Source organism: Podarcis cretensis (assembly GCF_951804945.1).
Source record: "Podarcis cretensis genome assembly, chromosome: 2".
NCBI lineage: Eukaryota > Metazoa > Chordata > Lepidosauria > Squamata > Lacertidae > Podarcis > Podarcis cretensis.
This window is the reverse complement of record NC_137171.1, coordinates 120,222,797-120,247,858: the sequence shown is the minus strand read 5'-3', so window position 1 is coordinate 120,247,858 and position 25,062 is coordinate 120,222,797. Positions and strand designations below refer to the sequence as shown.

At 43.5% G+C, this 25,062-nt stretch overlaps 2 protein-coding genes across 2 annotated transcripts; both read right to left on the bottom strand.

Annotated features, from left to right (window-relative positions):
* Window positions 1-3,579: 3,579 nt before the first annotated feature.
* On the bottom strand, window positions 3,580-11,577 carry LOC307209113 (vomeronasal type-2 receptor 26-like). The gene is made up of 6 exons (XM_079964213.1): window positions 11,010-11,577; window positions 10,368-10,659; window positions 9,167-9,976; window positions 8,441-8,668; window positions 5,829-5,955; window positions 3,580-4,754 (listed from the first exon to the last, which is right to left on the bottom strand). The coding sequence occupies exons 1-6, from the start codon at window positions 11,222-11,224 to the stop codon at window positions 3,844-3,846; spliced, it is 2,583 nt and encodes an 860-aa protein (XP_079820339.1). The 5' UTR covers window positions 11,225-11,577; the 3' UTR covers window positions 3,580-3,843.
* Window positions 11,578-15,269: 3,692 nt separating this feature from the next.
* On the bottom strand, window positions 15,270-23,104 carry LOC307205175 (vomeronasal type-2 receptor 26-like). Its single transcript, XM_079957361.1, has 6 exons — window positions 22,733-23,104; window positions 22,091-22,382; window positions 20,890-21,699; window positions 20,164-20,391; window positions 17,451-17,577; window positions 15,270-16,376 (listed from the first exon to the last, which is right to left on the bottom strand). Exons 1-6 carry the CDS (start codon window positions 22,945-22,947, stop codon window positions 15,466-15,468), a joined length of 2,583 nt encoding a protein of 860 aa, XP_079813487.1. The 5' UTR covers window positions 22,948-23,104; the 3' UTR covers window positions 15,270-15,465.
* Window positions 23,105-25,062: the final 1,958 nt, after the last annotated feature.

Sequence of the window (25,062 nt, the reverse complement as noted above, 5' to 3'; positions counted from 1 at the left end):
TGGACTCACAGCTGTCCATGGAGACACAGGTCAATTCTGTGTCCAGGGCAGCTGTCTACCAGCTCCATCTGGTACGCAGGCTGAGACCCACCCTGCCCACAGGCTGTCTAGCCAGAATGGTGCATGCTCTAGTTATCTCCCACTTGGACGACTGCAATGCTCTCTACGTGGGGCTACCTTTGACAGTGACCTGGAAACTACAACTAATGCGGCAGCTAGACTGGTGACTGGGAGTGGCTGCCAGGACCATATAACGCTGGTCCTAAAGGATCTCCACTAGCTTCCAGTACGTTTCTGAGCACAATTCAAAGTGTTGGTGCTGACCTTTAAAGCCCTAATTAGCCTCCGCCCAGTATACCTGAAGGAGCATCTCCACCCCCATCATTCAGCCCAGACACTGAGGTCCAACAAAGTAAACCCTAATTTAAATGGATCTAGAAAATCAGTTTCCTGTGAGAGTGCCTGGATCTGGCCTGCAACCACCTGCTCAATAGTGTTCCCCAATTACCAATATCAAAGTCAGCTAAACAATGCCTAAACTGTCAAAGTTGCGACAATTGCTATGAAGTGACAGGGCTGGTGCAAAAATCAGCTGCCACCCCTGTCTCCATGCTTGAGCAACTCCAGCACATGGGCAGAAAATAGCAGAGTATCAAATGCATGAAGTCCATCTCCCATGCATAGTTCCAAAGAAACACTCACTCATACAGCAGAATTCTTCAGCAATAGTTTAAAGGTAAAGGTAAAGGTACCCCTGCCCGTACGGGCCAGTCTTGACAGACTCTGGGGTTGTGCGCCCATCTCACTTAAGAGGCCAGGGGCCAGCGCTGTCCGGAGACACTTCCGGGTCACGTGGCCAGCGTGACATCGCTGCTCTGGCCAGAGCCAGAGCCAGAGCCACACACGGAAACGCCGTTTACCTTCCCACTGGTAAGCGGTCCCTATTTATCTACTTGCACCGGGAGGTGCTTTCGAACTGCTAGGTTGGCAGGCGCTGGGACCGAGCAACGAGAGCGCACCCTGCCGCAGGGATTCGAACTGCCGACCTTTCGATCGGCAAGTCCTAGGCGCTGAGGCTTTAACCCACAGCGCCACCTGCGTCCCAATAGTTTACTGAGGTTTAAAAGCGTACAGGACTTACTGGATCCCCAGTAAGGTACAAATATCTTCCACTCTGAAGAGCACATCCAGTTACAGAAGCAAAAAATAGACAGGAAAACAGAAAGTAAGAAAGACTGAAGATAAACCCTGTTCTCTGGCTTTGTGGCCAGGAAGGCCAGCACCACAGTGATGGTTTTAGCCAACACAGAGGAGACAGCAATCGAGAAGATGATGCTGAAGCCCATTTGTCGGAGAAGGCAGGAGGCTTTCCTTGGCCTTCCAATGAAGAGGAAGGAGGACAAAAAGGAAAGCAAGAGGGAGATGAGGAGTATGTAGGAGAGGTCCCGGTTGTTGTCTTTGGCTATTGGAGTCTCTTTATATTTAATGAAGATTCCTAATACTATGCCTGTTGTTAAAAGCAAGAATAGCGTAATAGAAGCTAAGATTATCCCCAAATATTCTTCATAAACCAGCAATATGATGATCTCAGGAATATATTGATTCTCTTTTTTTTTTAATAAAATTTTTATTAATTTTCCAATTTTTAACAAACACAACAAAAACAACATGAAAACAAACACAAAAAATCATAATTTCTTAATCTTATTTCCATAAGCCTCTTTTCTTGGACTTCCCCATACCTTCCCCTTTTTGCATCCTTTTTTTTTTTAACAATTGTTCAACAACCCTTTTAGCCAATTAAATATAAATTCATTCTCCTTTTCAATTTCACCCTAAACTAAGCAAAATTTACCGCTGTAATTCTACGTCTTCCTTTCCCTTAGCATTTTAGCACTCCTCAATTTTATAGTAGCTCTTAAGATATATTTTAAACTTCTTCCAATCTTCTTCCACAGTCTCTTTCTCTTGGTCGCGGATTCTGTCGGTCATTTCTGCCAGTCCCATAAAGTCGATCACTTTCGCCTGCCATTCCTCCAGCGTGGGTAGCTCTTGTGTCTTCCAATACTTTGCTAGAAGAATCCTTGCTGCCGTAGTAGCGTACAAAAAGAAATTTTTATCCTTCTTCGGCACCAGCTGGCCAACCATACCCAAGAGAAATGCCTCTGGTTTCTTATGAAAGGTGCATTTAAGTGCTTTCTTAATCTCATTATAAATCATTTCCCAGAAGGCCTTAATCTTTGGGCAGGTCCACCAAAGGTGGAAGAAGGTACCTTCAGTCTCTTTACATTTCCAACATTTGTTATTGGGCAAATGATAAATCTTCGCAAGCTTGACTGGAGTCATGTACCACCTGTAAATCATTTTCATAATGTTTTCTCGTAGGGCATTACATGCCGTGAATTTAATACCTGTGGTCCATAACTGCTCCCAGTCAGCAAACATAATGTCATGACCTATGTCCTGTGCCCATCTAATCATAGCTGGCTTCACTGTCTCATCTATTGTATTCCACTTCAACAGCAAGTTATACATTCTTGATAAATTCTTAGTATTGGGTTCTAACAGTTCTGTTTGTAATTTCGATTTCTCCACCTGGAAACCGATTTTCCTGTCTTGTTTATAGGCCTCCATTATTTGAAAATAATGGAGCCAATCCCGTACCTTGGACTTTATTTTCTCAAAACTTTGTAGTTTAAATTCACCACCTTCTTATTCTAGGATTTCAGAATATTTTGGCCAATTAGTTCTCATATTAAGTTTCTTTACCTCCTTAGCCTCCATTGGTGAAAGCCACCTGGGAGTTTTATTTTCCAATAAATCTTTATACCGAATCCAAACATTGTATAGTGCTTTCCTAACAATATGATTTTTAAAACCCTTATACACTTTAACCTTGTCATACCAAATATATGCATGCCAACCGAAGTTATTATCAAATCCTTCCAAGTCTAGAATGTCTGCATTTTCAAGAAGTAGCCAGTCTTTTAACCAGCAGAAAGCTGCCGATTCATAATACAATCTTAAGTCCGGCAGGGCAAACCCCCCTCTATCTTTAGCATCAGTTAATATCTTAATATCTCCGACTTAAGATGGTAGGAATATATTGATTCTCGTGCTTGTTTGAATGCTGATCTTCTGGACATTTGTGGCTATGATCTGCATCTGAGGATGAGAAGAGTGGCTTGGGCATCACTTACATGCATAACTATCTGTGTTCTATTACATTTTGGGGGGAAACGAGGTAGCAGAATAAGCCTATGTAGTAGGGAAGGAGAGGCAAAGCTATCGTGGTGCCCCTCTCACTCCCACCAATCAGACAGCTGCCACATTCATTAGTTGATGCCAACCTTGAAAACCCTAAATGACATTGACCCTGTATATCTAAAGGAGTGTCTCCACACCCATCGTCCAGACCAGATACTGAGGTCCAGCTCCATGGGCCTTCTGGGGGTTCCTTCAAGCATTAATACACTCAAGTGAGATTCCGTTTTTCAGTTGCTGTTTTTAATATTAGAAGAAGAATTTCAAGTTACACTAAGTTATTATTTAGGTTATAAACTCAGGTAGGTGGGTTATGTCAAAGTACAAACTGGATATGGTAGAGAAGGGTAATTATGTATGAAGAAGGAAGCTGCACTCCATGTAACTCTACAGGTAGGGTTATCCCTAAAAGTTGTATGTCCAGAAACTCTCCAGGCATGTGATTCAATGATTACCTTTCATCATTCAAGATGAATGAAAAATGAGCAAACTGTATCTAAAGAGATGCATTCATTCCCAAGGCAACTCTGTGTGCTTCATTACTACTGTGGTGGGAAACGGTTATAAATATGTTAAGAATCAGGCAACAACTTTAGTTTTTGTGACCAGGTGTTCCTTTGTGTTCAGATCAGGCCTCAGCACAAGAATGTAGCATTTGGGAATGAAGATGCATCCAAGAAGCCCAGCACTAGAAGCCAAGATAGAGAAGATCTGCACGGCTACCATGTATTTCCCCTTTGTGCTCAGGTAGGTGGGCACAAAGGAGACCCAAACGCTACAGAAGACCAGCATGCTGAAGGTGATCAGCTTGGCTTCATTGAAGGCCCCAGGCAGCTTCCTGGCCACGAAAGCCACCATGAAGCAGATGGCAGCCAGGAAGCCCATGTAACCCAGGGCAGCATAAAACATGGCAACAGACCCTTCATTGCATTGCAGGGTGATCTCTCCAGCCTGGGAATGCATGTCGGAGTCTGGGAATGGGGGAGAGATGCCCAGCCAAATGATGCAAATGACCATTTGGACACTGGAGCAGGAAAGGACAATGGAGTTGGCCAGACTTTTCCCTAACCATCTCCTCACCCTGTTCCCTGGCTTTGTGGCCAGGAAGGCCAGCACCACCATGATGGTTTTGGACAGCAAAGAAGATACAGCAACTGAGAAGATGGTGCTGAAGGCCGTTTGTCGAAGGAGGCAGGTGACTTTCCTGGGACGGCCAATGAAGAGGAAGGAGGACAAGAAGGACAGCAGGAGGGAGACAAGGAGGATGTAGGAGAGGTCCCTGTTGTTGGCTTTGACTATGGGAGTTTCCTTGTATTTCATGAAGATCCCGATAACAAAGCCTGTGGTTAAGGACAGGAAGAGAGCCAAAGAAGTCAGGAGAATCCCCAAATATTCTTTATATGATAGGAAGGTGATAATCCTCGGAATGCAGTGATCTCGGTCCTGGTTTGGATATTGTTCTTCTGGACATTTGGTGCAACGCTCTGCATCTGAGGAGGAGAAAAGGAATGGCGTTGGCTTTGCTTACAGACATATTCTATTACATGTCGAGAAATGCACTCATAGGGGAGATATCAGAAAATGAGAATGTATTGTAAGAAAGGGAAGCTTCTTCGGTGCATTTCCTTATGCGATAGTTTTCGGGCAGTAACACTACTTCATTTCCATATTTCCTTCGCTTTTAATTTGTATACTGCCTTTCTATATTGCTATGCAGAACGAGGGTTACAAGCTGAAGAAACTACAAAATAGACAGCAAAGATCACAGGCGTAGTACACACACAAAAAGTCATAATAAAAGCATAACTTTAAAATAATCAACATATCAAATAAAGCAAAATTCAATAATATTCAATAATAATACTAAGGAATAGTAAACAGTAAAATCTAATATCAGCAAATGCTAATCAGCTTACACTTATCACGTACAATAAAGAATTACCAATCAATAATCAATAAAAAACAGCAAGTCACAATGAACGAAATACCACAAAACATGCAAACCATGTAAAAGGATCAAACTGAGAAACAAGGACACACAACTTATGATTTATTTATTTTTAATATCCTTGAACTCCTCTCTTCCAAGCTGCTACAGCTGTTCTCAAACTCCTTGTCTGGGATATCCAATAACTTCCTGCTGAAATCCCCTAATTTTTAATTGTTCTACAATGCAATGGAATGGAATGTTCACCTAATTTTTTTATTATTGTGCATCATGCTTTCTCTTTTAAATGAATTGCAATTTTCACTATTTCTCGTTTATTTTAAAGACATTTTTAATTCACTTTTGTGAGGGTGTTTCTGGTTGTCTGATCCGAGAAGGCTTGCTATAAAATAGCCAAAACTGTGCCTTATGGGCAGGGCAGGCTGAACCCAATTTGCATCCCAGAGATTGCTTCCTGTGAATCATTTCTTTCAAATTACTTCCCGGGAGGGGATTAAAAATCAAGATAGGATCTGCATCCAAATATGTCTTTAGAATCTTCCCAGAATGTGTCTGACTAATATGTTGCCCTATTCATATTCTCCCAACCAATTCCATCTCCGGTTGCGTCACCCACCTTCCTGTGTAGATATGGTCCCCTCCGCACATGGAACACAAGCATAGCAGCAAACCGGCTTTCCTTCTTGAACTACCTTGGCATATCCTGGGCGACACCTTTTGGTACACCTGGCGTGAGGCACCGTCTAGCCATAAAGAAAAGATGCACATTAAAGGGGAAGTGTCGGCAGTATTTGTGCATATGGAACTCAGAGAGTCTGGAAAGAACCCGACAGGGTCTCCAGTCCCACAAGAAAGCACCCTTGATGTCAGGGGTGCCAACTTGAGTAAAATATTGTGGGGACACAGGTAAGCTGCATAACACATAATCGATGCCCATCAAGTTTATGGGGCCGCAGTCCCCTCTAATATTTTATTGCGGGGGCCAATAGGAGTTCCTAGGAGTTGGCTATATGCTTGATATAGAATGGAAACCTCCCTACTGTGTTTGCTTTTTAAACAATAAGAATAATAATTTATTTATACCCCACCCATCTGGCTGGGTTTCCCCAGCCACTCTGGGCGGCTTCCAACAAAAGATTAGAAATACATTAAAACATCAATCATTAAGAGGGCTGCCTTCAGATGTCTTCTAAAAGTCACAACACATAATCAATGCCCATCAACTTTATGGGGCCCCAGCCCCCACAAATATTTTAATGTGGGGGCCAAAGCCCCCACAGCTCCTAGGAGTTGGCTCCTATGCTTTATGTAAATGGCCTTGGCCCAGTATACCTGAAGGAGCGTCTCCACCCCCATCATTCTGCCCGGACACAGAGGTCCAGCGCCAAGGGCCTTCTGGCGGTTCTCTCATTGCGAGAAGCAAAGCTACAGGGAACCAGGCGGAGGGCCTTCTCGGTAGTGGCGCCCGCCCTGTGGAACGCACTCCCATCAGATGTCAAAGCGATAAACAACTACCTGACATTCAGAAGACATCTTAAGGCAGCCCTGTTCAGGGAAGTTTTTAACGTGTGACATTTCAGTGTTTGGACTCTGTGGAAGCCTCCCAGAGTGGCTGGGGAGGCCCAGACAGATGGGCGAGGTACAAATAATAAATTATTATTACTATTATTATTATGTAGAATGGAAGCCTCCCTGCTGTGTTTGCTTTTTAAATAATAACAATAACAATTTATTTATACCCCACCCATCTGGCTGGGTTTCCACAGCCACTCTGGGAGGCTGCCCACAAAAGATTAGGCATACATTACAACATCAATCATTAAGAACTTCCCTGAACATGGCTACCTTCAGATGTCTTATAAAAGTCAGGTAGTTGTTTATTTCCTTGACATCTGATAGGAGGGCGTACCACGGGGCAGGCACCACTACCGAGAAGGCCCTCTGCCTGGTTCCCTGTAACCTCACTTCTTGCAGGGAGCGAACCTCCAGAAGGCCCTCAGAGCTGGACCTCAGTGTCTGCGCTGAACGATGGGGGTGGAGACGCTCCTTCAGATATACTGGGCTGAGGCGGTTTAGGGCTTTAAAGGTCAGCACCAACACTTTGTATTGTGCTCGGAAATGTACTGAAAAGAGTATTAATACATAGGTCTTTGAACTACTGGACTGAGGCACAGTCTAATAATAATAATAGAAAAGAAGCTACATACAGGGGAAGTATTTGTTTGCCACGAGTATTTGTGTCAATGGAGTTGATTCATAGAGTTTGGAAACAACCCAACAAATTCTCTAGACACAGGGCAAAAGATGCAGAAACAAAAGAAAAGAAAAATCCCATCCCAGAACAGCAGCAATAAAACACTCTGATGAAGAGCAATATTTAAACATAGAGTATGATCACTTCTTATGCAGGGGTTACATTCCGGGGAAGGAGTAGTATATGCAAAAATGTATATACAGTGGTACCTTGGTTCCTGAATGGCTTGGCTCCCAAACAAATCAGCTCCTGAACGCTGCAAACCCGGAAGCAAGTGTTCTGGTTTGTGAACATTTTTCGGAAGCCAAACGTCCAACACAGCTTTCAATTGAGTGCAGGAAGTTCCCGCAGCCAATTGGAAGCCGTTCCTTGGTTTTCAAACAGTTTGGGGAGCTGAGCCGACTTCTGGAATGGATTAAGTTCCAGAACCAAAATTCCACTGTACTCGAATTCGGCCTTTGGAACGGCTCCTGCACAACCATCCTGACCTTCTGGAGCTGGCATGCCAAGCAGGCCTTACTCCCAAGCTCTCTGTTTTGCTCACTGGGCTCCAGGATGCTCTTGCGTGGGCTCTGCGATGTTCTCATGAGATCTCGCAGGGCCGGGCTGGATTAACCATTAAGCAGAATAGGCACGTGCTTAGGGCATCCAGGGAAGGTGGGGACCACAGGAATTTTTCTGTTGCTGGATTTGCCATGGACCATATTGCAGCTCAATCAGGTTCCACAAAAAAGGCTCCCACAATAAATGAAAAAATTACATACATACAAACATACATACATACATACATTCATACTTACATGTGTGTGTATATGTCCACATGAAGAGCATTATGCACATTTAATAATTTACTTAATTAATTATAATGAAAGCATCAGCCAAACTTCAAAAAGATTATACTTGAATTCCTCTTGGAAATATTCAACAGATTACTAGATCTTAATGTGTATCATGTGGAATAAAGGGGCTCTTACCTGGTTGAACCACTTGGGCCACACAATAGCTTCTGGGTTAATGGCAAGCTTCAAGTCAGTGGATGCCTCTCTCTCTATACTCCCAATTTTCACTCTAACACAAGACTCATTGGGAAGCACCACCCAATTCTCAATATCAAACATGACTGGCAGCTCCCCATTCTCACCCAAATACAGTCCGCCCATGGAAGTGTTCAACAACCGGGTTTCTCTTAAGAAAGGGTGAAGCTGGAATGACAGGGAAAACACCAGCATTTCAAAGCATTTTGGACATCTCATCCCTTCTCCCTTTCAGCTCCCAAGTCCTGGCATACGTGGCCTCGTTAGAATTTAGGGAGGACTAAACACCCAAACTTAGAAAGCATTTTAGATGCCTCATCCCTGCTTCCTTGGAACTCAAAACTCCTGTTGTGCCACAACTTATCCTACTGGCAAGACTAAATAGACACCCTCCAGGTGGAGGGACGTCTGCTTTTAACTTGTTATTTTCTTCTTATCGTTTTATTATATGGTCTTATGTTTTTTATTGCAGTAGACCACCTTGATATTTTATGAAATACACATTGTATATATATATTCCAGCAGGAGCCTAGAAAAAGAATCTAAATCTAAATAAATAAAACAAAAACCTTTTCCTCACTGTTACATTCGTGTCTAAATCAATAAGAATGATTATTTTAAAGTTGGTAGAAAGAACTTTGTTTTCTAGAAAGGGAAGGGAAATACCTGCCATGGCTGTAGCCTTTGACATGCCAACTGGTCTCCTCCACCCGCCATCAACATCTGCTTTGATCTGGATGAACAGGCAACATTTAAAGCATGTGCCATGATTTGGACACTGAAGTATGTTCTGTGGCTGTCTTGAGACAGAACAGTCTGCAGCTCCTCTTCAGACGACATCTCCGGATTCTCCACATCTCTGCATCTTGTCCAACCTCTGACAGTGAGGACGTGCTTTGAGTATGAACAACTAAATGCTTTTTGCTGAAAGAAATTAAGAAGATGGGACTCTTGTTTACAGCAGTCGCTTTTGCTCCTCATTTTGGTCTTCATTACTAAGGAGAATGAACCATGGATATACTTCAAGGACTTGGGACCGAAAAACAAATTCATGTCAATGTCTTGAAAAGCTGTTGTGAGCCATAATTTTGGCCCAGTTTGTTTCTCGAGTTCTTGTTGTAGTGTCATGATGAAACCCAGTGCCGTCTGAATGTTTACATAGTAAAGGAATACACTGGTTTGTCTCCATAGGGCAATAAATTCACTTTGTGTGAACATCTTAGGTTCATTATTTTCTGGTATTGTTACTGAAAAGGCAACACAAATTCCATTGCTGGCCATCAGAGATGTCAAGGCACTCAAGAACCTTTCTCCATTCTCATTGTCTGGAGCAAAGAGGCCGATCCACGTCCATCCAAAATGCCGGAGGAACTTTACAATCCCCAGGTACTGAACTTCTTCATTGGGGACCACGCGGTAGACAAAAGGAACTTTGGTGTTCTCATGAACAACCCCAGATACAAAGCCATAAGTGATCTGAAGTGGGGAAGAAAAAGTATAGTGTTTCATTTTCAAAGAACAGGATTAGTCTGAAATATTTAATATCTAACAAATATTGTGCTGGCCTGGGCTGATAGTTTTATTTTGAAACTTTGGGCAGTTGTTAAAGAGTTATAGAATCATAGATTTGGAAGCGACCCTGAGGTTCATCTTGTCCTCCCCCCTACAATGCAGCTGTCCCATACGGGGTTCAAGCCTGCAACCCTGACGTTGGCAGCACCACACTCTAACCAACTGAGCTATCTAGCTTAACATAGCTCAGGATTTTCTCCCTCTTTGATGCCCCCATTTGACTCTGCTGACGATAATGAGAATTGATTTTGCTGCTGAACCTCTCTTGTGTCCCTCCATGCCCCACCCTTCATACCTGTGGGATTTTGTACATGCCTGACGTGGTTGAAATCACTTTGGAGATGATGGAATTGGCTCCTTCAAGAACAGCCAAGATATTATTCCATTTTCCACAGCGATAGTTTGGAATATTGCTTTCCCCACCTGCAAGCAGGTCTAGCATGGCATCAGAAGTGATCCTTGCATTGTAATAGTTCTCATAGAGGCTGTAGCCCAGAGTGATGTTGGGTAAGAGCCTGGGATCCTGGTTGATCTCTTGGATGGTGAACAAGAAGGACAAGATGTGCCAGTAGAACCTAAATGGCGCTCTGTATGAAATCAATCAAATAAAAAGTGTCAAACCATTCACCATTTAATGAAAATCAATCATGATCAGGCTCATTTATGCACTTGTGTTCTTCAACAAGCATCACAGCAGCACAGCAGGTAAAAATAGGGCACAGCTGGGAACAAGGAACACACTAGCTGCTGCGAAACTCAAGTTCCTTTCAGCCCCTGCCAGCATGGCCAGTGATCAGGGGTGATGGGAGCTGCAGTCCTGCAACATCTGGAAGACCACAGAGTCCTCACCCCTAAAATGGAGACTATCTTCCTAGTAAACAGGAGCCATTGGGGTGCAGTAGAAAAAAGTGACGTCCTTCTGCATATAATTACTTACTCATATTTAAACCTGGTTAATGGGGGCTGCGAAAAGATGTATGGAAGTTGTAGACCAAACACATTTGGAGATATTATCCCACCAATGAGGAAGTCGCCAGTCTGGAAATAATTCTGTGCTTTGATTCCTTCCCAGATTGGATTCAAGGGGCATTTTGCCTTCAGGTTTCCACAGGATTCAAGCAAAATGAGCAGCATCAGCATCTGGGATCTCATTCTGACTGACTGCTACACCTCTCTTGCGAGTGTTCCTCTCTCCCCCATAGCCAGCTACATCAGAAGAAGCCCCAAAACTCCTATTTAACCAATATGGGTGGTGGTCAGCTATACCTTCAGAGCCATTAAACCTCACACAGATACATCCCACCCCTCTTACTCTCAGTCATGATTCAGTCTGTTTCTGATCTTCTGCGCACCAACCTTTCCCACAGGAACAAGGCAGAATAAATCATGATGATTTTGATAATTATTAGGGGAAGGACGTTCATCTCTGCAACAACCTGAAGTTTCTGTGTGGCTTGAGGGGCAGGAGCAGAGTTGGAGATAAACATGGTTGTGATGAATCAAAGTCGCTGCCCCAAAGTTTGACATGGGTCACTTCTGGTGCGTGAGAGTTTGGCATGAACTTCGCTGCTGACAAGAACATTAGAAAAGTCCTGCTGCTGGTTCTGTTCAAAGCTTAATCTAATCCAGTATCTTGTACTTTTGATCCTCATCAAAACTCACATGCCAAAATAGTTTAATGTCCCTTTTCTTCTAATTTAGCTAAGTTCATTTTGCACTTTAGCAATTCAGTTGACAACGTCTTAAGCAGCTTTAAGAGGTCTACTGTCAATTATCTATCTCATCCGCATCAAATGTGAGCTAAGGGAACTTTGACGACGATGCTTTTGGACCTTTCCCTCGCCACACACAGGGTTAGCTGGAATTGCAGTGAGAGGAAACTGCTTGCCTATGCAGTGGGGGTGGGGTTATTGGGGCATTGTTTTTTGAGTATGTATTTTGTGGTTTCATAGTTATACTTTGATTTTGTTCTGTGAACTGCCCTGAGACCCCCCCCCCCCCCCGGTATAGGTTGGTATATAAATTCAATAAATAATGATAATAATAATGTTTGTGGAATTTACTGCAGCCCTCAGAAAAATACTATCTCGGATCCAGATTATTTTTTAATCCCAACAACAACCTGTGGTTCCACTCAAGATTCAGAGGGGTGGGGACATTCAACTCTACAATTCTACAACTGTACACAGGCCTCAGTTTATTTGTAGCATCATTATCTTGCTCTTTGGCCAATCACCCACTGTAGCTTACAAATATCATTCCTAAAACTGCCTATGACCTCCAGTTTATAATTTTAAAAGACATGGATAATAATAATAATAATAATAATAATAATAATAATAATAATTTATTTATATCCCGCCCTCCCCAGCCAAAGCTGGGCTCAGAGCGCCTAACAACAAAAAAAGCATTCTAAAATCATTTCATTTTAAAATCAATTCAAATCAAATTAATGGCAACCACTGGGCTAGAGTTTTGTGATGATTACAAAAGGAGGGGGTCAGACTGTGCCTTGGCCAAAGGCCTGGTGGAACAGCTCTGTCTTGCAGGCCCCGTGGAAAGATGTCAAGTCCCACAAGGCCCTAGTCTCTTGTGACAGGGTGTTCCAAAATGATCGGGGCCACAGCCAAAAAAGCCCTGGCTCTGGTTGAGGCCAGCCTAGCCTCCCTGTGGCCCGGGATCTCCAATATGTTTTTATTTGAAGACCAAAAGGAGCAAAAGGAAAAGAGATTAGAAACTGCCCTCAGCCTCGGCCTCCACAAACAGTGATCAGGATGATAGGAGCCGGAGTCCAGCAGCGCCTGAAGGGCCACTCTCTCCCTATCCCTGAAATAAGAACTATTTCCCTGTGAAAGGGAACCATTGAGGAGGTGAGGGAGAAGCATGATATCCATGGTGCTTTTAATTATTTACACTTTAAGCTTGGTTACTGGGGGCTGGGAAAAGTTATATGGAAGTTGCTCAGCAAAGCTTCTTGGAGATATGATTCCGCTAATGAGGAAGTCTCCAGACCGGGAGTAACTCTGCGCTCCATTTTCTTCCCTCATCAACTTTAAGGAGCACTTTGCTTTCAGCTTCCCACAGACTTGTCATGTGACAAAGACACATGAGAGCAGAGGCAGCAAAGCAGGCTGGGAAGTGCTGGGACTGCACAGTCATTTGGGCCTCCTAAAGTTATTCTATTCTGCTATCTGTTGGGTGACTCTGACATGTGACAAAGTAGCCAGTTTCTCTTTTGTGCTCTCTGTAAGAAATCAGAGTCTGTCTGCTTCAGTTGTGAGCAGAGTCAGTATGTAATCTCAGTCAAACTGTTTGGAACCATGTTGTTTATGAAGAAGTTTATTTTTAACTTAGTAAAGCTTTTATTCTTTAAAACTCTGCATTATTAATTTACGCTGCGCATCAAGACTTGATGGTGCATTAGAAGCAGAGGCTGCAGCAGAAGTCGCAGCAGGGAGGTCATTCTGGCTTGGCCTCCTACACCTCTATTTTGACCTATCCTTTCTCCCCCACAGCCAGGTAATCAGAAGAAGTCAACACCCTCCAGCACAGTGTGACACGTATAACCTCAGGCTTCCTTGGCTTCTGATGTTTGGGCAATTGCCAGGGATGTCTCTTGAGCTTTGGGAAGAATAAACCACTATCATTTTTATAATTATAAGGGGAAGAAAGTTATTGGGATCTCTATATGGTTCAAGGGGCAGGGACAGAGCTGGGGGAAAATATGTTTACAAAAAATCACAGATGTGGCTTCAAACTGCAACATCAGTCACTTGATTTCGGGGATGAGTTTGGCTTGAACTTTGCTAAGACCAGCCCTGCTGGGTTAGTCCAAACTCCCATCTAGTCCTGCAACACAGTGGCCAGTCAGACATTGCTGAGAAGCTCACAAGCAGGGCATGAAAGCAATGGGCCTTGCCAGGCACTGGTCACCAGCGACTAGCATTGGGGGGAAGTAACTATGCACTGCATGATTCAATCTTTTGTTTGCTCTCAATCTCCCAACCTTCAGATTCATTGGATGTCTATGAGTGCTGGTGCTATAAAAGAGAGGGAAACAAAAAGGATGCATCCTGCCCTTCTCCAGCAGCTCAGTGCAAATAAGTGAGAGGTCTGCTCCATGGGGGTGAGTGGGGACTACCCCACCAATCTCAACCGGCCTTCATGCCACCACCACTCACCCGCCCTCTTACTTACAAGTGGTGGTTCTTCTCCATCATTGTCTCTGGCTCCAGCTATTGTGGTGCCCCTTTCACTCCCACCAAACAGACAGCTGCCACATTCATTTGTTGATGCCAACCTTGAAAACCCTGAATGACATTGGCCCTGTACATCTAAAGGAGCGTCTCCACACCCATCGTCCAGACCAGATACTGAGGTCCAGCTCCAAGGGCCTTCTGGAGGTTCCCTCAAGCATTAATACACTCAAATGAGATTCCGTTTTTCAGTTGCTGTTTTTAATACTAGAAGCAGAATTTCAAGTTACACTAAGTAATTTTTTAGGCTTAGGTTATGAACTCAGGAAGAAAGGAAGGTGGGTCATGTCAAAGTACAAACTGGGTATGGTAAAGAAGGATAATTGCCCGTATTTTTCGCTCTATAACACGCACCAGACCATAACACGCACGTAATTTTTAGAGGAGGAAAACAAGAAAAAAAATATTCTAAACGAAACAGTGGATATATGATTTTTGTGGTTCATGCTGTGATCTGACAGTGAGTTTGGAGTAACCCAATGCAAAAATCCTGAGGATCCATGTGGATCCGTGCTTTGTAACCACGTTTTAAGTGGGGTGTGTGGCGAAGGATGCTGCTAATAATGCAGGAGAGGAGTTTAAGGGGAGAAGGAACACACGTGGGGTGGGTGGAGAAGGATGCTGCTAATAATGAAGAAGAGGGGTATAAGGGGAGAAGGCTCCTCTTCCCTCCCGCTTTGCTCCTTTAAAGAAGCAGGCTCTCTGTCCCTCTCTCCTCCCCACTCTGCGGCTCTTCTCCCGCTTTGCTGTTTCAAAGCAAGCCACGGAGGAGGGAAGGAAGGGGAACCATGGATCCTCTGCTCACGACTGCAGCAGATCCCCTCCGCCACCCGCAGGCATTCGCTCCATAACACGCACAGACATTTCCCCTTACTTTCTAGGAGGAAAAAAGTGAGCGTTATGGTGCAAAAAATACGGTATGTATGAAGAGGGAGGCTGCACTCCGTGTAACTCTACAGGTAGTGATATCCCTAAAAGTTGTATGTCCAGAAACTCTGCAGGCATGTGCTTCAATGATTCCCTTTCATCATTCAAGATGAATGAAAAATGAAGAGCAAACTTTATTTAAGGAGAAACATTAATTCCCAAGGCAACTCTGTTTGTTTCATTACTACTATGGTGGAATACAGTTAAGAATCAGACTACAACTTTAGTTTTTGTGGCCAGGTGTTCCTTTGTGTTCAGATCAGGCCTCAGAACAAGAATGTAGCATTTGGGAATGAAGATGCAGCCCAGAAGCCCAGCACTGGAAGCCAAGATAGAGAAGATCTGCACGGCTACCATATATTTCCCCTTTGTGCTCAGGTAGGTGGGCACAAAGGAGACCCAAACGCTGCAGAAGACCAGCATGCTGAAGGTGATCAGCTTGGCTTCATTGAAGGCCCCAGGCAACTTCCTGGCCAGGAAAGCCACCGTGAAGCAGATGGCAGCCAGGAAGCCCATGTAACCCAGGGCAGCATAAAACATGGCAACAGACCCTTCATTGCATTGCAGGGTGATCTCTCCAGCCTGGGAGCGCGTGTCATAGTCTGGGAATGGTGGAGAGATGCCCAGCCAAATGATGCAAATGACCATTTGGACACTGGAGCAGGAAAGGACAATGGAGTTGGCCAGACATTTCCCTAACCATCTCCTCACCCTGTTCCCTGGCTTTGTGGCCAGGAAGGCCAGCACCACCATGATGGTTTTGGACAGCAAAGAAGATACAGCAACTGAGAAGATGGTGCTGAAGGCCGTTTGTCGAAGGAGGCAGGTGACTTTCCTGGGACGGCCAAGGAAGAGGAAGGAGGACAAGAAGGACAGCAGGAGGGAGACAAGGAGGATGTAGGAGAGGTCCCTGTTGTTGGCTTTGACTATGGGCGTTTCCTTGTATTTCATGAAGATCCCGATAACAAAGCCTGTGGTTAAGGAGAGGAAGAGAGCCAAAGAAGTCAGGAGAATCCCCAAATATTCTTTATATGATAGGAAGGTGATAATCCTCGGAATGCAGTGATCTCGGTCCTTGTTTGGATATTGTTCTTCTGGACATTTGGTGCAACGCTCTGCATCTGAGGAGGAGAAAAGGAATGGCGTTGGCTTTGCTTACAGACATATTCTATTACATGTCGAGAAATGCACTCATAGGGGAGATATCAGAAAACGGGAATGTATTGTAAGAAAGGGAAGCTTCTTCGGTACATTTCCTTATGCGATAGTTTTCGGGCAGTAACACTACTTCATTTCCATATTTCCTTCGCTTTTAATTTGTATACTGCCTTTCTATATTGCTATGCAGAAGGAGGGTTACAAGCTGAAAAAACAACAAAATAGACAGGAAAGATCACAGACCTAATACACACACAAAAAGTCATAATAAAAGCATAACTTTAAAATAATCAACATATCAAATAAAGCAAAATTCAATAATATTAAATAATAATACTAAGGAATAGTAAACAGTAAAATCTAATATCAGCAAATGCTAAACAGCTTACACTTATGGTGTACAATAAAGAATTACCAATCAATAATCAATAAAAAACAGCAAGTCACAATGAACGAAATACCACAAAACATGCAAACTATGTAAAAGGATCAAACTGAGAAACAAGGAAACACAACTTATGATTTATTTATTTTTAATATCCTTGAACTCCTCTCTTCCAAGCTGCTACAGCTGTTCTCAAACTCCTTGTCTGGGATATCCAATAACTTCCTGCTGAAATCCCCTAATTTTTAATTGTTCTACAATGCAATGGAATGGAATGTTCACCTAATTTTTTTATTATTGTGCATCATGCTTTCTCTTTTAAATGAATTGCAATTTTCACTATTTCTCGTTTATTTTAAAGACATTTTTAATTCACTTTTGTGAGGGTGTTTCTGGTTGTCTGATCCGAGAAGGCTTGCTATAAAATAGCCAAAACTGTGCCTTATGGGCAGGGCAGGCTGAACCCAATTTGCATCCCAGAGATTGCTTTCTGCGAGTCATTTCTTTCAAATTACTTCCCGGGAGGGGATTAAAAATCAAGAAAGGATCTGCATCCAAATATGTCTTTAGAATCTTCCCAGAATGTGTCTGACTAATATGTTGCCCTATTCATATTCTCCGAACAAATTCCATCTCCTGTTGCGTCACACACCTTCCTGTGTAGATATGGTCCCTTCCGCACATGGAACACAAGCATAGCAGCAAACCGGCTTTCCTTCTTGAACTACCTTGGCATATCCTGGGCGACACCTTTTGGTACACCTGGCGTGAGGCACAGTCTAGCCATAAAGAAAAGATGCACATTAAAGGGCAAGTGTCGGCAGTATTTGTGCATATGGAACTCAGAGAGTCTGGAAAGAACCCGACAGGGTCTCCAGTCCCACAAGAAAGCACCCTTGATGTCAGGGGTGCCAACTTGAGTAAAATATTGTGGGGACACAGGTAAGTTGCATAACACATAATCGATGCCCATCCAGTTTATGGGGCCGCAGTCCCCTCTAATATTTTATTGCGGGGGCCAATAGGAGTTCCTAGGAGTTGGCTATATGCTTGATATAGAATGGAAACCTCCCTACTGTGTTTGCTTTTTAAACAATAAGAATAATAATTTATTTATACCCCACCCATCTGGCTGGGTTTCCCCAGCCACTCTGGGCGGCTTCCAACAAAAGATTAGAAATACATTAAAACATCAATCATTAAGAGGGCTGCCTTCAGATGTCTTCTAAAAGTCACAACACATAATCAATGCCCATCAACTTTATGGGGCCCCAGCCCCCACAAATATTTTAATGTGGGGGCCAAAGCCCCCACAGCTCCTAGGAGTTGGCTCCTATGCTTTATGTAAATGGCCTTGGCCCAGTATACCTGAAGGAGCGTCTCCACCCCCATCGTTCTGCCCGGACACAGAGGTCCAGCGCCAAGGGCCTTCTGGCGGTTCTCTCATTGCGAGAAGCAAAGCTACAGGGAACCAGGCGGAGGGCCTTCTCGGTAGTGGCGCCCGCCCTGTGGAACGCCCTCCCATCAGATGTCAAAGCGATAAACAACTACCTGACATTCAGAAGACATCTTAAGGCAGCCCTGTTCAGGGAAGTTTTTAACATGTGACATTTCAGTGTTTGGACTCTGTGGAAGCCTCCCAGAGTGGCTGGGGAGGCCCAGACAGATGGGCGAGGTACAAATAATAAATTATTATTACTATTATTATTATGTAGAATGGAAGCCTCCCTGCTGTGTTTGCTTTTTAAATAATAACAATAACAATTTATTTATACCCCACCCATCTGGCTGGGTTTCCACAGCCACTCTGGGAGGCTGCCCACAAAAGATTAGGAATACATTACAACATCAATCATTAAGAACTTCCCTGAACATGGCTACCTTCAGATGTCTTATAAAAGTCAGGTAGTTGTTTATTTCCTTGACATCTGATAGGAGGGCATACCACGGGACAGGCACCACTACCAAGAAGGCCCTCTGCCTGGTTCCCTGTAACCTCACTTCTTGCAGGGAGGGAACCTCCAGAAGGCCCTCGGAGCTGGACCTCAGTGTCTGCGCTGAACAATGGGGGTGGAGACGCTCCTTCAGATATACTGGGCTGAGGCGGTTTAGGGCTTTAAAGGTCAGCACCAACACTTTGTATTGTGCTCGGAAATGTACTGAAAAGAGTATTAATACATAGGTCTTTGAACTACTGAACTGAGGCACAGTCTAATAATAATAAAAAAGAAGGTGCATACAGGGGAAGTATTTGTTTGCCACGAGTATTTGTGTCAATGGAGTTGATTCATAGAGTTTGGAAACAACCCAACAAGTTCTCAAGGCACAGGGCAAAAGATGCAGAAACAAAAGAAAAGAAAAATCCCATCCCAGAACAGCAGCAATAAAACACTCTGATGAAGAGCAGTATTTAAATATAGAGTATGATCACTTCTTATGCAGGGGTTACATTCTGGGGAAGGAATAGTTTATGCAAAAATTTATATACAGTGGTACCTTGGTTCCTGAATGGCTTGGCTCCCAAACAAATCAGCTCCTGAACGCTGCAAACCTGGAAGCAAGTGTTCCGGTTTGTGAACATTTTTCGGAAGCCAAACGTCTGAGCAGGCTTTCAATTGAGTGCAGGAAGCTCCCGCAGCCAATTGGAAGCCGTTGCTTGGTTCTCAAACAGTTTGGGGAGCTGAGCCGACTTCTGGAATGGATTAAGTTCAAGAACCAAAATTCCACTGCACTCGAATGAGCCCCTTGGAATGGCTCCTGCACAACCATCCTGACCTTCCGGAGCTGGGAGAGTGGTGTGTTCTTCTCACGTTTGAGGAGAATCGCCGATAGAGACCCCGCCTGTCTCCTGCCAGGAGTCGCGGACAGGGGAGGTCAACAAGTAATCTTAGCCGGGTGCCTGGAGAATGGCACATTCCTCTGACCAGGCTTGGAAGATTACAACACCAGGATGCTCTTGCGTGGGCTCTGCGATGTTCTCATGAGATCTCGCAGGGCCGGGCTGGATTAACCATTAAGCAGAATAAGCACGTGCTTAGGGCATCCAGGGAAGGTGGGGACCACAGGAATTTTTCTGTTGCTGGATTTGCCATGGACCATATTGCAGCTCAATCAGGTTCCACAAAAAAGGCTCCCACAATAAATGAAAAAATTACATACATACATACATACATACATACATACATACATACATGTGTGTGTATATCTCCACATGAAGAGCATTATGCACATTTAATAATTTACTTAATTAATTATAATGAAAGCATCAGCCAAACTTCAAAAAGATTATACTTGAATTCCTCGTGGAAATATTCAACAGATTACTAGATCTTAATGTGTATCATGTGGAATAAAGGGGCTCTTACCTGGTTGAACCACTTGGGCCACACAATAGCTTCTGGGTTAATGGCAAGCTTGAAGTCAGTGGATGCCTCTCTCTCTATACTCCCAATTTTCACTCTAACACAAGACTCATTGGGAAGCACCACCCAATTCTCAATATCAAACATGACTGGCAGCTCCCCATTCTCACCCAAATACAGTCCGCCCATGGAAGTGTTCAACAACCGGGTTTCTCTTAAGAAAGGGTGAAGCTGGAATGACAGGGAAAACACCAGCATTTCAAAGCATTTCGGACATCTCATCCCTTCTCCCTTTCAGCTCCCAAGTCCTGGCATACGTGGCCTCGTTAGAATTTAGGGAGGACTAAACACCCGAACTTAGAAAGCATTTTAGATGCCTCATCCCTGCTTCCTTGGAACTCAAAACTCCTGTTGTGCCACAACTTATCCTACTGGCAAGACTAAATAGACACCCTCCAGGTGGAGGGGCGTCTGCTTTTAACTTGTTATTTTCTTCTTATGGTTTTATTATATGGTCTTATGTTTTTTATTGCAGTAGACCACCTTGATATTTTATGAAATACACATTGTATATATATCTTCCAGCAGGAGCCTAGAAAAAGAATCTAAATCTAAATAAATAAAACAAAAACCTTTTCCTCACTGTTACATTCGTGTCTAAATCAATAAGAATGATTATTTTAAAGTTGGTAGAAAGAACTTTGTTTTCTAGAAAGGGAAAGGAAATACCTGCCATGGCTGTAGCCTTTGACATGCCAACTGGTCTCCTCCACCCGCCATCAACATCTGCTTTGATCTGGATGAACAGGCAACATTTAAAGCATGTGCCATGATTTGGACACTGAAGTATGTTCTGTGGCTGTCTTGAGACAGAACAGTCTTCAGCTCCTCTTCAGACGACATCTCCGGATTCTCCACATCTCTGCATCTTGTCCAACCTCTGACAGTGAGGACGTGCTTTGAGTATGAACAACTAAATGCTTTTTGCTGAAAGAAATTAAGAAGATGGGACTCTTGTTTACAGCAGTCGCTTTTGCTCCTCATTTTGGTCTTCATTACTAAGGAGAATGAACCATGGATATACTTCAAGGACTTGGGACCGAAAAACAAATTCATGTCAATGTCTTGAAAAGCTGTTGTGAGCCATAATTTTGGCCCAGTTTGTTTCTCGAGTTCTTGTTGTAGTGTCATGATGAAACCCAGTGCCGTCTGAATGTTTACATAGTAAAGGAATACACTGGTTTGTCTCCATAGGGCAATAAATTCACTTTGTGTGAACATCTTAGGTTCATTATTTTCTGGTATTGTTACTGAAAAGGCAACACAAATTCCATTGCTGGCCATCAGAGATGTCAAGGCACTCAAGAACCTTTCTCCATTCTCATTGTCTGGAGCAAAGAGGCCGATCCACGTCCATCCAAAATGCCGGAGGAACTTTACAATCCCCAGGTACTGAACTTCTTCATTGGGGACCACGCGGTAGACAAAAGGGACTTTGGTGTTCTCATCAACAACCCCAGATACAAAGCCATAAGTGATCTGAAGTGGGGAAGAAAAAGTATAGTGTTTCATTTTCAAAGAACAGGATTAGTCTGAAATATTTAATATCTAACAAATATTGTGCTGGCCTGGGCTGATAGTTTTATTTTGAAACTTTGGGCAGTTGTTAAAGAGTTATAGAATCATAGATTTGGAAGCGACCCTGAGGTTCATCTTGTCCTCCCCCCTACAATGCAGCTGTCCCATACGGGGTTCAAGCCTGCAACCCTGACGTTGGCAGCACCACACTCTAACCAACTGAGCTATCTAGCTTAACATAGCTCAGGATTTTCTCCCTCTTTGATGCCCCCATTTGACTCTGCTGACGATAATGAGAATTGATTTTGCTGCTGAACCTCTCTTGTGTCCCTCCATGCCCCACCCTTCATACCTGTGGGATTTTGTACATGCCTGACGTGGTTGAAATCACTTTGGAGATGATGGAATTGGCTCCTTCAAGAACAGCCAAGATATTATTCCATTTTCCACAGCGATAGTTTGGAATATTGCTTTCCCCACCTGCAAGCAGGTCTAGCATGGCATCAGAAGTGATCCTTGCATTGTAATAGTTCTCATAGAGGCTGTAGCCCAGAGTGATGTTGGGTAAGAGCCTGGGATCCCGGTTGATCTCTTGGATGGTGAACAAGAAGGACAAGATGTGCCAGTAGAACCTAAATGGCGCTCTGTATGAAATCAATCAAATAAAAAGTGTCAAACCATTCACCTTTTAATGAAAATCAATTATGATCAGGCTCATTTATGCACTTGTGTTCTTCAACAAGCATCACAGCAGCACAGCAGGTAAAAATAGAGCATGGCTGGGAACAAGGAACACACTAGCTGCTGCGAAACTCAAGTTCCTTTCAGCCCCTGCCAGCATGGCCAGTGATCAGGGGTGATGGGAGCTGCAGTCCTGCAACATCTGGAAGACCACAGAGTCCTCACCCCTAAAATGGAGACTATCTTCCTAGTAAACAGGAGCCATTGGGGTGCAGTAGAAAAAAGTGACGTCCTTCTGCATATAATTACTTACTCATATTTAAACCTGGTTAATGGGGGCTGCGAAAAGATGTATGGAAGTTGTAGACCAAACACATTTGGAGATATTATCCCACCAATGAGGAAGTCGCCAGTCTGGAAATAATTCTGTGCTTTGATTCCTTCCCAGATTGGATTCAAGGGGCATTTTGCCTTCAGGTTTCCACAGGATTCAAGCAAAATGAGCAGCATCAGCATCTGGGATCTCATTCTGACTGACTGCTACACCTCTCTTGCGAGTGTTCCTCTCTCCCCCATAGCCAGCTACATCAGAAGAAGCCCAAAAACTCCTATTTAACCAATATGGGTGGTGGTCAGCTATACCTTCAGAGCCATTAAACCTCACACAGATACATCCCACCCTTCTTACTCTCAGTCATGATTCAGTCTGTCTCTGATCTTCTGCGCACCAACCTTTCCCACAGGAACAAGGCAGAATAAATCATGATGATTTTGATAATTATTAGGGGAAGGACGTTCATCTCTGCAACAACCTGAAGTTTCTGTGTGGCTTGAGGGGCAGGAGCAGAGTTGGAGATAAACATGGTTGTGATGAATCAAAGTCGCTGCCCCAAAGTTTGACATGGGTCACTTGTGGTGCGTGAGAGTTTGGCATGAACTTCGCTGCTGACAAGAACATTAGAAAAGTCCTGCTGCTGGTTCTGTTCAAAGCTTAATCTAATCCAGTATCCTGTTGCACCCAGTGGCCAACCCAGGTTGATGGCAACAGCTCTTTCCTGGAGTTGATTCCAGCAACTGGCATTCAGAGATATGCAGTCTCTGATCCTGGCAGTCATGTGATCACCTTTTAAATGTGTCTCAGTAAGCAGCTGAAACAAAATAAAAAATAATTCCTTCCAGTAGGGCTGGACCCTACAAAGTTGATGGGTATTCCCATCCAAATGGTGTGTGCGCACTGCATCATGTGATCATTTATGTGGGGCATGGCTTACCTGGGTCCCCACAATATTTTATTCACGTTGGCACCCCTGACATCAAGGGTCCTTTCTTGTGGGACTGGAGACCCTGCACTCCAGGGAGGTTCAGCTGGTACCTTCATTGTACACCTTCAGGTGCCAAGTGAAAACGTTCCTTTTTAACCAGGCCTTTGGCTCATTGACATCTGATGCCCTTTTAAATGTCTTCTGGTGGAGGGATTACTGGTTAGTTTAAGTTCTTTTTTATTATGTATTTTGTCTTTTTTATATTGTATTTTTATGTTGTGAACCACCCTGACATCTGTGGCTGATGGGCGCTATAGAAATTTAATAAATAAGATAATAAGAATAAAATCAAACTGAGGTGTCTGGCTTAGCTCATTTCTGACTACCTAATATCAAGTTTCTGTCATGTCCTTCCATGTACTAAGTTTTCTCCTAGTCTTGTACTTTTGATCCTCATCAAAACTCACATGCCAAAATAGTTTAATGTCCCTTTTCTTCTAATTTAGCTAAGTTCATTTTGCACTTTAGCAATTGAGTTGACAACGTCTTAAGCAGCTTTAAGAGGTCTACTGTCAATTATCTATGTCTTCCGCATCAAAAGTGAGCTAAGGGAACTTTGACGACGATGCTTTTGCACCTTTCCCTCGCCACACACAGGGTTAGCTGGAATTGCAGTGAGAGGAAACTGCTTGCCTATGCAGTGGGGGTGGGGTTATTGGGGCATTGTTTTTCGAGTATGTATTTTGTGGTTTCATAGTTATACTTTGATTTTGTTCTGTGAACTGCCCTGAGACCCCCCCCGGTATAGGTTGGTATATAAATTCAATAAATAATGATAATAATAATGTTTGTGGAGTTTACTGCAGCCCTCAGAAAAATACTATCTGGGATCCAGATTATTTTTTAATCCCAACAACAATCTGTGGTTCCACTCAAGATTCAGAGGGGTGGGGACATTCAACTCTACAATTCTACAACTGTACAAAGGCCTCCGTTTATTTGTAGCATCATTATCTTGCTCTTTGGCCAATCACCCACTGTAGCTTACAAATATTGTAGCACCCTGCTTGTGGTTAACGCTTAGCTGGAATGAAATATTCAACGCAGCAATAGAGAAATTAAAATAATAATTTATTTGTCAGACAAATAAATATGAGGCACAGTGGTATATGGTTACCAAGCTCTGGCCTGGCCTCTTGCCATTCTGGCCAGCACTTATATTTCCTTAATCCAGCCCCCTTGCTCCTCCTGTGGCTGCCTCTGTCCAATCAGCCTGGTTGAAATTCCTATTGGCTGTTTGCTAGAACCAATCACAAAAGATACACCCATTTCCTTCTGTCCTTTTATGGGAAACAAAAAGCTATATATTCTTCTATCTATA